The sequence below is a fragment of the Haliaeetus leucocephalus genome, unplaced genomic scaffold, assembly GCF_000737465.1.
Source record: "Haliaeetus leucocephalus isolate CR32 unplaced genomic scaffold, Haliaeetus_leucocephalus-4.0 Scaffold351, whole genome shotgun sequence".
NCBI lineage: Eukaryota > Metazoa > Chordata > Aves > Accipitriformes > Accipitridae > Haliaeetus > Haliaeetus leucocephalus.
In genome coordinates, this window is record NW_010972787.1 from 10,114,977 (window position 1) to 10,127,429 (window position 12,453).

Here is a 12,453-nt window from a genome sequence, read left to right on the forward strand (position 1 = left end):
ATCCAGTAATTCTGCTAATAGTTGTGAAAGAATACCTCTAAAGTTAGAGGCCAGATCCTTCTTTCCACTCCACAGCAGGACTTGAGTTAAATACCAGCATCTGACCCTTTTGCTGTGTGGAGTACATCAATTGCTTAGAGGTTCTTGCTTAGCAGACAATTCACCAAATAATTGCTACGCTCAAGACTCTGTAAAATGTGGTAAAAGCACCATTAAAATTTCATATTGGGTCAAACATGCACCTTTACATGTTTTGTTCCATTTCACTTGGAGATGAGTCTATGCTGAAACTGCTTAGCGCCTGAACTTTGCAAATGCAGTCTCCTAATGTGAGAGCTATGTGAGGTTATTAAACTATTTTTACTCCTATTTTTGGTACAGAGGACCCAGGCATGCTTGTACTTTAATTCTGGTAATGTGGAACCCCTTGTTTCCTAGAAAACCCTTTAAACCTCTGCCCAAGGAGCCAGCACAGAGCAGTCTCTATCCCCCTCTATTTTTCTGCCCCAAACTCTCAAGCACATTTATAGGGAGAGGAAAGACAATGGTGGAATTATTCTCTGCTGCCAAGGTTGTTAAAGTTTGCAGGTAGTGCAGCTGAAGACCTGCTGGAGACTCAGCCAGCACCATGGAGGCCTGCTTGAGGGCTTTAGAAGCATTCATTTTCCCTCTGCTGCCACAACCTGCAGAGTAACAGAAATAGAAATGGTGCCGTGATGCATAATGGTGAAAATCCACCTTTACTATAAGGAGAAAACAAACAGGCACTTGGATGCCTGGGACAAGGATGCGGGAGCTTGAGGGGGTAGACATTGCTGTGGATCTCACCTTAGCTCTTGCCTCTCGAGCAGCCTCTGCTTTAGCTGCCATTGGCCTCTGCACGGCCATGGGAATCCTGACATCTTTGATCTCTGCTTGGGCCATTTTGACTCCCCGCTGCTCCATGGTGCTGTCGAGGATAGCCTTAGGGACAAACACACAACCCACCACGAAGAGCATAGTGATGGCAGAGAGTACGCTGCTGCTTGGACAGAACGAAAGGCAGCATGCAAACCTGCATGTGGCAGTACATTCCGCCCCCCATCCTGCCAGCAGGAAACAAAACTTCTCCAGGGAGGGAGAAGGGGAAGGAAACCCTGGAGGCTGCAGGTTGAAATTTGAACTGGCCAGTCGAGACGTGCCAGGTACACCGAGGTGACCCTCCTGTCCAATAGGGATTAAATGCCCACAGGTGGGATTCGACAGGAGTATAAAGGGAGTCCCACCGGAGGACATGTTGGAACCAGTCCTCCTCGGAGCGGCGGGTCTGGCGGGTCTGCAGTTGGGGATTCCCCCTCGGGTCGGGGCACCACCCGAGGTAACTCCTCGAGGGAGAGAGGCCTCAGCTTTTGGGTGAGTGATACGTGCATTTTGAGCCATCACTTTAAATCTTGGGGATTCTTAAGTCAGCCATGTAGTATTAATTCTCTTTACACCATTGAGCCTGTGTTTTTATAAAATGTTACTGGACTTCTAACTAACTTTTGCTGAAGAATAAATCTGAGTTTTAACACCTGTTGGATTTGGTTAGTTGTGCATCCGTAACACTGCACAACAGAAAGACAGGCCCTCCAGGGGCACCAAGATCCAACGTGTGGGTGTACGACGGGTACCGCAACTTTATGACACTCTTGCTCATCAACACTGGTGTCTTCTGTGTGGCTTCCCTACTGCCTCCTAAATTATGATCCCCATTCTTTCTTTAGGTGGGCACTTACCAAACTTCTCCCTTTTACATAGTAATACTACAGCAACTTCCTAAAACAGCACAACGCTGTAAAAGCACACTATGGGTGAAAGACACAGCACAGCCCTGCAGCACTGGCATGCTCTTCTGGGCTTAGGCTCCTGGGCACTACTGCAATCCACGTCACCACCATGACCCTGGTTCTGCTGATGGCTGCTCTCCTGCCTGGAGAGGGGTACAATCTCTCTTTGATTTGACTATGCCTTGTCTCTGACTGAAAAGAGCAGATCAGGTGTTGGATTTCTTCTCTGCTCTCTCCTTGGCTGCCAAATTAAAAAAAAAAAAAAAAAAAAAAACACAAACCAAAAAAGCTGGCATTTTAAAGCATAAAACAACTTGCTTCTGTACTCTTAGTTGTTATTACAGGAGATACAAGCCTTGCCTTGATTAAACCTCAATCAAGGGTCTGTTCAAGATAGAGCTTCCCACAAGCAGACTTCTTTCTCACCACTTGCAGCAGCCTTTGAGCAAAGACTAAATTGATTTATTCGAGACACTGGATAATTTCAGAATCTTATTTGCTTTTTGATAGGAAATAAGTCTTCTACAAGAACATGGGGAAATACCTTTGGAATAACTCCTTCTGACTCTAAGCAATGAGATGCATAATTGAAAAAACATAAAGGAAAATGTTATCATTGTTCAAAAAAGAAAGATTATTTCTAATTTGCTACTCCTCTGAACACATCTCCATGCTTCTCAGTGAATTTTGAGAGCCAGAGTTACCTGGATACTGTGTGCAATCTCCTTGCCAGGAGCAGAGCCAAACTCTGTGTACCCAGAACGTTTCTTAGGGTTGTCTGTGCCAAGAGGAAGGTAGCTGAGTGGACATCAGTGATGCTAGCAATGGCACTGACAGCACTGTGGATCCTGTAGTACACCGCCCCATTGACTTGGGTAGTAATGGCATCTTTTGTGAGAATCTGCATTCCAGAAATGTACAGAATTAGAGAAGGATCCAATAAGACATCCTTTGTCAAGGAAGGGGAATAATTTTTTTCCCCCTTAGTGAGGAAAAGCCCCTGATAAAAATTTCTTTTGATTTCTTTGTCATTCCTCCGAGAAATTACTTCAAGGAAGCTATCCAGCATCACCAAAGTTTAAAATGGGGCAAAATGTTGTATACAGCCTTTAAACAACTGTTTCAATAGGAAGTCAATCTCATAACTTGAATTAATGTCTTCTGCAATAATAAATGATGGCTATCCTCTTCCTTTCTTGTAGAAAAGGCCATTAATGTTTTTATACATTGCATGTAGTTTGGAAGATTTGTTCTGCTTCCCCTTAACTGTGTATTTGTAAGAAACACCAGCAAATTATAACAAAAATTAAAAGCAAAGCTCAAATTGTGAGAAGAAACTCTGAAAAATATTTCAGTATTCATAGTGGTGGTGTGTCATCTTTTGCCAGACAAGTCCCCTGTGCTTCAGCAGGCGGCTGGCCTCAGCGGAGCACTAATGGTGCTCCACTATCTCTTCCCTCCTCAGCATCTTTAGCCTCCAAGTAAATGCTTCACAGAAGCCCTGCCAACCACTGTAGAAGCTTTGCCAAAAGCCGCTAAGCCTTGTAAAGCACAAGTACTGCAACCACCTTCCTTCCAGTCTCCCATTTCAGGGGAGCCATTTTTCATTCCACCACATGCACCCCTGCAACCTGCACGCTGAGAAAAGGCTCTTTGTGATTACAGAAAGATAATGGTCCAAGAAACAGCTCCTGGGGAACACAATGGGCAATCCTGGGGCCATCTCTTCCTCTGCTCTTCCTGTAGGGAAGGGCACAGCAGTGCCAACTCATGAGCAGAAGCATTGTACTGCAGTGGGGCTAGGGCCACATGGAGCCAAAACTTTATCTGGAGGACAGGAATTGCTCAGCAACTGATTCCTCAGATTAAATTCCTCAGTCAATATTTGTCAATAAAATGCCTAAAGATACGCCCCACCACTCCTGCTTGGATCTGAGTTTTGTGGATGATTGCTAATTCCTGTTAGTTTAAGGAGATCTGTTACCCATATGTAATTTTCAGAAACATGTAGAGTGTGCGTACCTTCAAGCAGCAACTACAACATCAGTGAAGGCTTTTTTGAACTGTGAGCTGCACGTCAGATCTGATTTTATTAGGACATTCATTTCTGGATATCTTACACTAGTCTATCGCTTCATTTCCATGTATGGAATAACACTATAATTGTGAATTTTTTAGCCTCTCCTCTCTTGTCCTCTCTGTCTCCCATCTGCAGTTCTATCCCCACCCCCACCCCCATCTGTTATCTCACAGTTCTGAACATCAGCAAGAGGAGTTTGCTTGACCTGCAGTGGTGCGTCTGCGGGTTTTCATAAGTAGAAGTTCTGTAAGCAGTTTGGAAGTCAGAAGATACAGCAAATAAGCTAAATTCTATATGGTAGCTCACAGCTGCAAGACTATAAACCACCTGCATTATTTTTGATCGTGTCATGAATCAGCTCTATCTTTTATTTCTGTCTTAGATGGCTGCTAGAGAATAGTTACCTCTTGTGGAGGAATGTTACAGGTAACTGTTCTAAGATCAACCTTGATCAATGTATCTGTACATGGAAGTATGAGGATCATACCTGAAAAATAAAAGTAATTAGATGAAAGACTTCTGAAAGCTAAGTCTAGCAACAGATACCCTGTGCAAAGCAAAGAGATGGAAATACCTACAGGGTGGGGAATGAGCCCACTTACTACTACAGCTGTTCTTTCTGCTACAGGAGGTGACAACAGTGAGGTTTTGCATTTTCAAGTAACAGAGGGAAATGCAGATATTGGCAAATAATATGAATTTATTAGAGCTTAATGAGCTAGAGCTCTGGACTAGGAATGCGCAGATTGCAGTTCTGGTCTCAAATCTGCCATGAGATTTTTTGCAAAAATTCCTTCCATGCTTTTGTTTAGTTCCCCCTTTTTAAATCACAAGCCATTTACAGTACAGTATGTGCGTCCCCAGGAAAGACATCCCCCAGGTCCAGATTCCTGCAGCACCCACATGAGGAACGTTGTCCCAAGATCTCACACATCCTGTAAAGGAGTCCCCACTCTCCCTTCACTGGAGAGGGAGACTTGACATAACTATTACTCTAATCTCAGCACCTTGCTTAGGTGCCCAGAGCCACACAGAAGAGCTCTGCACCTGCCCTAGCTGCTGTTTGGACTACATGGCTATTATTCAAGAGGAAGGACAGTCCTTGAAAAGGACTTTTTCCTCTTATTTCAGCTTCCAGTTTGCCCAGTTTCATTGCATAGAGGTGGTAGCTGCACTGATGGAAATACCTCATGTTGTTGGGTTCGGTTTGTATTTGTGATTTGTAACCTGATCCTAGGTGACTCTAACAAACTCTGTATCGATGCAGAATGTCCCTGCCCTGACACATTTACTATTTTCAGAGCAGAAGACAGCTAAAGGGCTGGTAGCAACAAGCAGTGCTGTAAGTGAGGTACAGGGAGAGTGGTCACAGTCACTCAAAAAAGTCTGTGGCAGACCTCAAGACTGCATTTAAACCTCCCTGGTTCCCTGCCAGTGTCTGCAGCATGAGCTCAACCTTCCGTTGTCCAACCTACTCAACAGCAAAGTCATACCTGGTATCAAGGTGCTCAACCTTCTGTGTTGTGCTGTGACAGGGGGGTGGCTTTATCTTCTCTTCAGAAAATGAACAGCCTGCAGGTAAAGGAACTGCAGCAGAGAGGACCATCTCATCTCCCCCAATGCTATGAAGAAGGATTTCATGGATCTCTGCAATTCTCTATGTGGTTAGAGTGCACCATAATAAAATAAACCCAGTGCATCTTAACAGAATAAAACTGCATGCATTCACCTAGTCCCTTTGCTTTCTTAGACAGTATATGTCCCAGACGAAATAAAACAACACGTTCATATTCTCTGATAACCTAGGAAAATATTTTAAATTTAGAATTTTACAACTAATTCTATTGCCACTCTCTGGTCTGATTTTTTTAATCTTTGGCATCCATATTAAATGTGAAAAAAGTACAAATAATATAGGAACCAAGAAAGCTGCAAATCACTAGGCATTTTACATCTTCTCTTCACCTTATGCTTTGCTGGAAGAACTCAGACCTTGGCCCTGCAAACAGGTTACAAAACAGATCAAGTATGAAAGAGTTGCCACTGATCTAATGAGGCTACCCACAACTCTCCCAACATCAGTACTACACTCAGAGGAGCTGTAGGCAAAGTATGTCTCACCTCAGATTAGCTAACTACTTTGGTTAGTGTATCAGGACTGCTCAAGGCCTGGTGTTCAGGGCAATCACCCTGGTAACTCATCCCTAAAAATTGCTTTAAATTAATCACCTTATGCCCGTATCTTGAAGGGGCATTTTGTGGGTTTAGGTTATACAGTCACTCAGTGCAGGGACCCATGTTCCCATGCACTCATGTTAATCACTAGTGTTGGCAGCATCCGGTATGAGTTCTGCAGAAAAGTTTGTAGATTTATTCTCCCAGTGTTGTAAAGCAGGGAATTTTAACTGATGATGGAAGTTGAGATTGGAAGAAATTAAATGAGTAAGTTGTGGTGGTACAGAAAGTCAGTGGAAGAACATGGATCTCGGTCCCAGATCACATCTTCACTACAAGCCCTTATGATTTCCAAAAAGTGAATGTGAAGTGCCTTGTCTTAACAAAATCAATAAATCAATAAAGATAAGTAACAGCGATGATAATAGAGCACTAGCTTGATACATGCCCAGATGGAAATCAGAAAGGTAATAAGGACCAGGAGGAATGAAAGGGAAACCAGGATCCAGCCACAGACACCAATTCCTTCCTGCCTGTCAGCTATAAAAAAAAATAAGGAAGAAGAGCAATGAAGGCAAATTTTGAAGAGTTGCCTGAGGGATGTAGACCTAGCCCAGTGCAATCATGAGGGACTGCAAAGTCCACAGAGCCTCACTCCTTCTTCCTCCCTCCCATCGCTCACAGAAAACCACAAAAGGCCTAACCAAATATCCAACCTTACGGCCTTTCTGCCCAAAAGGTTAAAAGGTTCAGAAAGTACATTTTGTAACAGGAAAGAAAGAGGAAAAATGAAAGGCATTGCCAAAGCTGGGGGCTGTTAAGGAGAAATAAATCACTGGGTGGAATATCCATGGATATGAATCTCTGTCAGTGTGCCATGGCTGGGGCAAAAAATTTAGTTTGTATGGAACAGGTATTAAGGAAAATGAGAGAACTCCTGCTGTCTTTAGATGAACATTTTGAGGAATATGGATGGACCAGTTCATCCACTGGGCCATAAACTTCAAAATCAGTGTTTGTCAAGATACACGCCCATGCATTTTGAGCATTCTCTCACTGCATTCAGCTTGTCTCATCCCAAAATTTCACTATAATGAAATTTCATTATTTCATTATAATAAAATCAAAATATATCAAAATAATTTCATTATTTTAGTGTCTGAAGCAAGGCAGTAGTAAGTTGTTGTTCAAGTACTAAAAGTTTGGGAGGCTCTTTGCAAGGAAAAGGTGATCAAGGAGCAGCTGCCCTTTGAAGAGAAGGGCAGGTGGAGCTGCTGAGGTCCTCAAAGAAGAGGCACAGAAGAGAGCAAGGAGTGAAAACAGGACAGTCCTGCCATCAGGACAGAGTGCTGCAAGGTCAACTGAATTTTGCTAAATGCAGAAATGCCTTGGATCAGGAGAGTCACGGGAAAAGCAGAAGCAGCAGGCATGCGGGCTGGAGTAGCCCCAAGGGCTGCCCGGCTGCCACATCTGGGCCAGAAGAGGATTTTTGCAAGCATGAGCATCAGCAGACAGGAAGCTGAACACCACAGCCTATGTTCCCAACACAAGGGGAAGAGGCAGGAGAGAGGGATGAAGGCTCAGAGGTCTCCTCAGAGAACCTCCCCCATGCTGATGGAAAGATGCAGGGTGTTTTGAATATGCTGCTTCAAAGGTCTAGGGTAGCACTAGGAATTTCTGACATCAAATAAAATTCATATGCAGATAGAAACTGATAAATAGAAAACTACTGATTTTATACTCTGTGAGAAAAAACTTGTCACCACAGTGAAACAGCATGAGGCTACCTGATCTGTAAGACACAAGCTAACAAACAGACCAGCGGATCAGGACTGACAGGTTTGTCATAAAACCCCCAGCAGCCCCGGAGAAGGAGACACAACATAGCCCTCCTGCAGCTCCTTCCTCTCTTGGGTACCCCTGTGCATAGCTGGACTGCACCTGCTGGCAATGTTAACTGCAAACCTGGGTGTTACAAACAAGCCCTTTGTTGCTCACAGTTTTACCCATCCTACTCCCTGAGAGCTGGGCACAGAATTGCTGCACCAGGAGCCCAGCTTTTCTTCTGATCCTTTCCAACAAACTGTTATTTGAAAGCCCTGGTTGTTTCATGAGGTATCATCAGCCATTCTGCCATCGATGGTAAGAATGATTTGAGGAGCTCTCCTCAGTAAATTACCATGCAAACCTTAAGGCCATGTGTATAAAGACAGGACTTTTAAGATTTAATGTGAAAATCTTCAATGCTTTCACTGCTGCTTGTTTGCCACACAGTGTATTTCATGTTAACACTAGTGGTGTGTCAGGCTACAACAGGTACACGAAGCACCAGCAGTTAAGTGTCTTTTAATCAGTGGAAAGAGATCAAGGAAACTCATGGAATGGGCATCATTCATAATTCTTAATCCAAAACTTGGGGAAATTAATCATGGAAGGATGTTTTGTTCACTGGAACTCAATGCTTTACACTCTCTCTATTTCACCTAAATTATTAGCTTACAGGAAAATGCCTGAAGATCTTTTTCTCCAGTGCCAAACTTGGTTATGAAGAACCTGCTTGAAAACAATTTTGGATTGTAGCATCATCTGCCATCGCCCACCTGAGACCACTGTGAAGATACCCGGTAGGAATGACACACTCCACAGACGGGGGGGGGAATAGCTGGGAACAAATGCCCACACTCTGCAGATTGATATTTGAGCAGCTGAGAAGAGGTAGGGGGCCAAGATATCACTTATCGCCACTATGGGCAAAAAGCATACATCCAAAACTTAACAAAGTACAACTGAATCCTTCTCCATGAGAACTGTCCTAGAGATCCTGATGCCAGGTAAAAATGTAGATTCCAATGAGAAAAGCAGGATATGAAAAGCATGCCTTCTTAACAGTGAATCCTGACTTAGCTTCCCAAAACCCACCACAACTGTTCTCCGATTACCCCAAATTTTCAAACCGTTTAACCACAAGACAAATGGAAGACTCTAGAAAAGCACAATAGTGAATAAGCATCAGTCACAACCCAACATATCAGTGATCTGATTTTGCCATGCCTGTATATAGATTACAAGAGTTGTAACCACCAAAAAAACTCACTTGGGTCTACAGTCCAGAGCAAACCAGGAGCTGCAATGCACTGCAAAATGTGAAAGCTCATCAATCGGCAGTTGAGGAAAAGCTTCAAGACACTCATAAGATTCACTTCATTTTTTCTTCATGCACTCATCACGGTACATCACGAACACACTTGATACACAAAATCACGATGTGGGTGTCAAACTTGAAAAGCAAATGAAAAGCTCATGTCCAAGTTGTCTTGTGAAGAATATAACTGCAGGCAAAAATCTCCCAGGTCTCCTACAGCAACAAAGAGATGGAATAGACTCAGCCTCTTGTAACCACTATATACCCTCCTGCTTTCTACATGCACCCAAATCAATCCTGCCAAGACACAGGCTTGTCCCACCACACCATCCATACTTATGGCCAGACACAATGGTAAAAACAGCACACATTGCCAGTAACAACTTGGTTTGGCATCGGTTCCCTTGCTTGGAGAGCACCAACTGTTCATCACGCCAGTCCAAACACATCAACTGTCTTTCTAGGGCTGAAAAATTCTTCCACCTTCCCTAACTAACTCATATTTTAACCTTTCCACTTCATCCCTACATACAGAAGCATATCAATAGCTGAATCAGGGATTTTAGTCCCTGGGGTCATTTTGCTGGAAGGTAGATGCTGACGCATGGTGGCAGGGCAATAGGAGGCAATTTGCTCTGTCACTCACAGTGGCAGAGTCTGCATTTTCCTCTCCAGCCTACGTGGGAGACATGATGAACGCCTGGGATCAAATGTACTTTTTTTGTTTGGTTAGTTTTGCTCCTTTTTATTATGAGAAAAAAACCACACATATACACAAAGCAAGGCTTACCAATTAGATGCTCCATGTTGTTTTTCTTGGGCACCTCTCTCTTGGGATCCATCCCATTCGAGGGAAGCTCTGATCCCCTCACAGACAAGACAGCAGCATACCTTGAGACTGCACAGTGCTCATGCAAAGCGCTGAAGAGAGAGGCAGGGTGAGAGAAGGAGAAATCCCCACTTGTATGAGAGCCCTCTGGGAGTTAGTTACCCTGGTGAGGAGGGGATTACAGAAACAAAGTCTTGCGGATCAGGGTTGTCTCTGATGTAACTCCATGGTCTTCTGTGGCCATCTTCTAGCTGGGGATGCACTTCACCCAGCTGGTTTTATACCCCACAAAATCCAAGCTGGAAATTATTTCCATTAATCAGTAATATCTGTCACCAGAGAGAAAAAACAAGAACAAGACAAGACAGAAAGACAAGATAAAGAGAAAACAAGTCCTATGAGGACCAGCTGAGGGAACTGGGGTTGTTTAGTCTGGAGGAAAGGAGACTGAGGGGAGACCTTATTGCTCTCTACAACTACCTGAAAGGAGGCTGTAGTGAGGTGGGTATCAGTCTCTTCTCCCAAGTAACAAGGGATAGGACGAGAGGAAATGGCCTGAAGTTGCACCAGGGGAGGTTTAGACTGGATATCAAGAAAAATTTCTTCACCAAAAGAGTTATCAAGCATTGGAACAGGCTGCCCAGGGAAGTGGTTCCATCACCATCCCTGGAGGTATTTAAAAGACGAGTAGATGTGCTTGCTTAGGGACATGGTTAGTGACGGACTTGACAGTGCTAGGTTAACGGTTGGACTCTATGATCTTAAAGGTCTTTTCCAACCTAAATGATTCCATGATTCTATAAAGCCAGAGGGTATGGATTGAATACTGTTCCTCTGCTGTACACCTCTTAATATTATGGGACTCAGCTACTGTTCAGATCTCAAACACTAGCAACATAAATAATTCTCCAGGTGACATCCCCATTCTGTGTAGAATATCTCATCACACACTTCTTGGTACTGTCCATCACTATAGGTTGAACCCTGTTGTGCTAGATAACCTAAAAACCACAGTAGAAGCATTTCAGCTCCAAAGTCTTAAAATTTTCCCCCAAATAAGAATATTTTTCACAAAACAGTTTTTAATACTGACAATCAAACCAAGCATAGCATTTCAGACTAGGCCATTTCTGAAGGCTGCAGCAGCAGAGAGCAGCCTTCTCAAAGGACACAAATCTGTTGCTTGTTATTTGAGGAAAAAATGAGAGGTGGCTTTTCATATGTAATTTATGAGTTTGACATATAGCTGCATTAATTATATGGCTGTTTTCTGTGGGCATCCATCATCTAGAATATCTTTGAAGATCTGGCTCCAGCTTCATTTCAGTCAAGTCTTCATCCCTGCCAGTAATCACATTGGCCCCAGTTGGGTCATTCAAAGCTGACTGCTCCCCAGAAAATCCTTTCTCAGCTTCACAGAGAGGAGAATACACCATTGAATGGATGTTTTAAATCACAGTAAAAACTGGAAGTACAAATAGCTTGCAAAACTGGGATTGACATACTTATTGCAACACCCTTCCAAATATGTAACAATATCCATTTGAAGTAATTTGTAGCATTTTCTTCATTATTTGGCTTCTCATGCTGAGCTGCAAGATCAAACCTGTTCAGGACAGATGCCTACCAGCAGGGCAACAAGGGTGGACAGTTAGAAGAAATATGTGCTTTAATTATTTCAGAAGCAAAAACATAATATGCAAAACTACCCCAACATCACCTTTTTTAAGAGCAACTCAGTTTTGTTGAAAATAACTTTATTCCAAGCCATTTGAATGCCACAATCTACACAGCTGTTTATACCATCAGATAAATGAAGAAAACATATTGAAGTCTAATAGAAATAATTGCTTCCTGCTGTTTATTGGTAATTCCCTGAGGTGCCTGTAAATATATCCCTTGAAAGGTGACTAAAGCAGAAGGTGTTTTTCTTTTATGTTCAGGAACATTGCTGTATTAGTTTCTCCTTGTTAATTTCAGCTGCACTTTTATTTCCCCGCTTCAAAAATTTGAAGACAAAGGCAGGGCAATCTTAGTCCTTTCTCCTTGGGGCTATACAGGGGCATGTGGATAACTCATGTCCCAAAGTGCTATAAAACACTCAGAGAAGAAAATACATGAGCGCTCTGGGGCAAAGCAGTTTACAAGCTGCAAGTTCCCTGGTGCTGCACAGCCTGGCGCAGCCCTGTATCATAGAGCAGTAAGACAAAGAAAACCAGTTTGAGACCAAAGCCACTTTAGCAGGACTTACTGACTTAGCAGCAACATTAGATGAAAGCGGTTCAGGTCAGTGGCAGTTCAACTATTTCTGCAGGGTGCTGATGTAGCTAAAGCCTGCAAAATTCCTATTCCAAAAGCAGCACAAAGGCTCAGGTCAGCCATGATGATTAGGTGCTTACCTGTAAGCAAGGCCAATCTC

General features: G+C 43.2%; 1 protein-coding gene across 1 annotated transcript; it reads right to left on the minus strand.

Moving 5' to 3' along the window:
- Positions 1–483: 483 nt before the first annotated feature.
- On the minus strand, positions 484–10,047 carry STOML3 (stomatin (EPB72)-like 3). The gene is given in 8 exon segments (XM_010572778.1): positions 484–673; positions 812–963; positions 2,513–2,535; positions 2,538–2,709; positions 4,293–4,375; positions 5,618–5,690; positions 6,497–6,603; positions 9,996–10,047. Coding segments are annotated over 8 exon segments (852 nt in total).
- Positions 10,048–12,453: the final 2,406 nt, after the last annotated feature.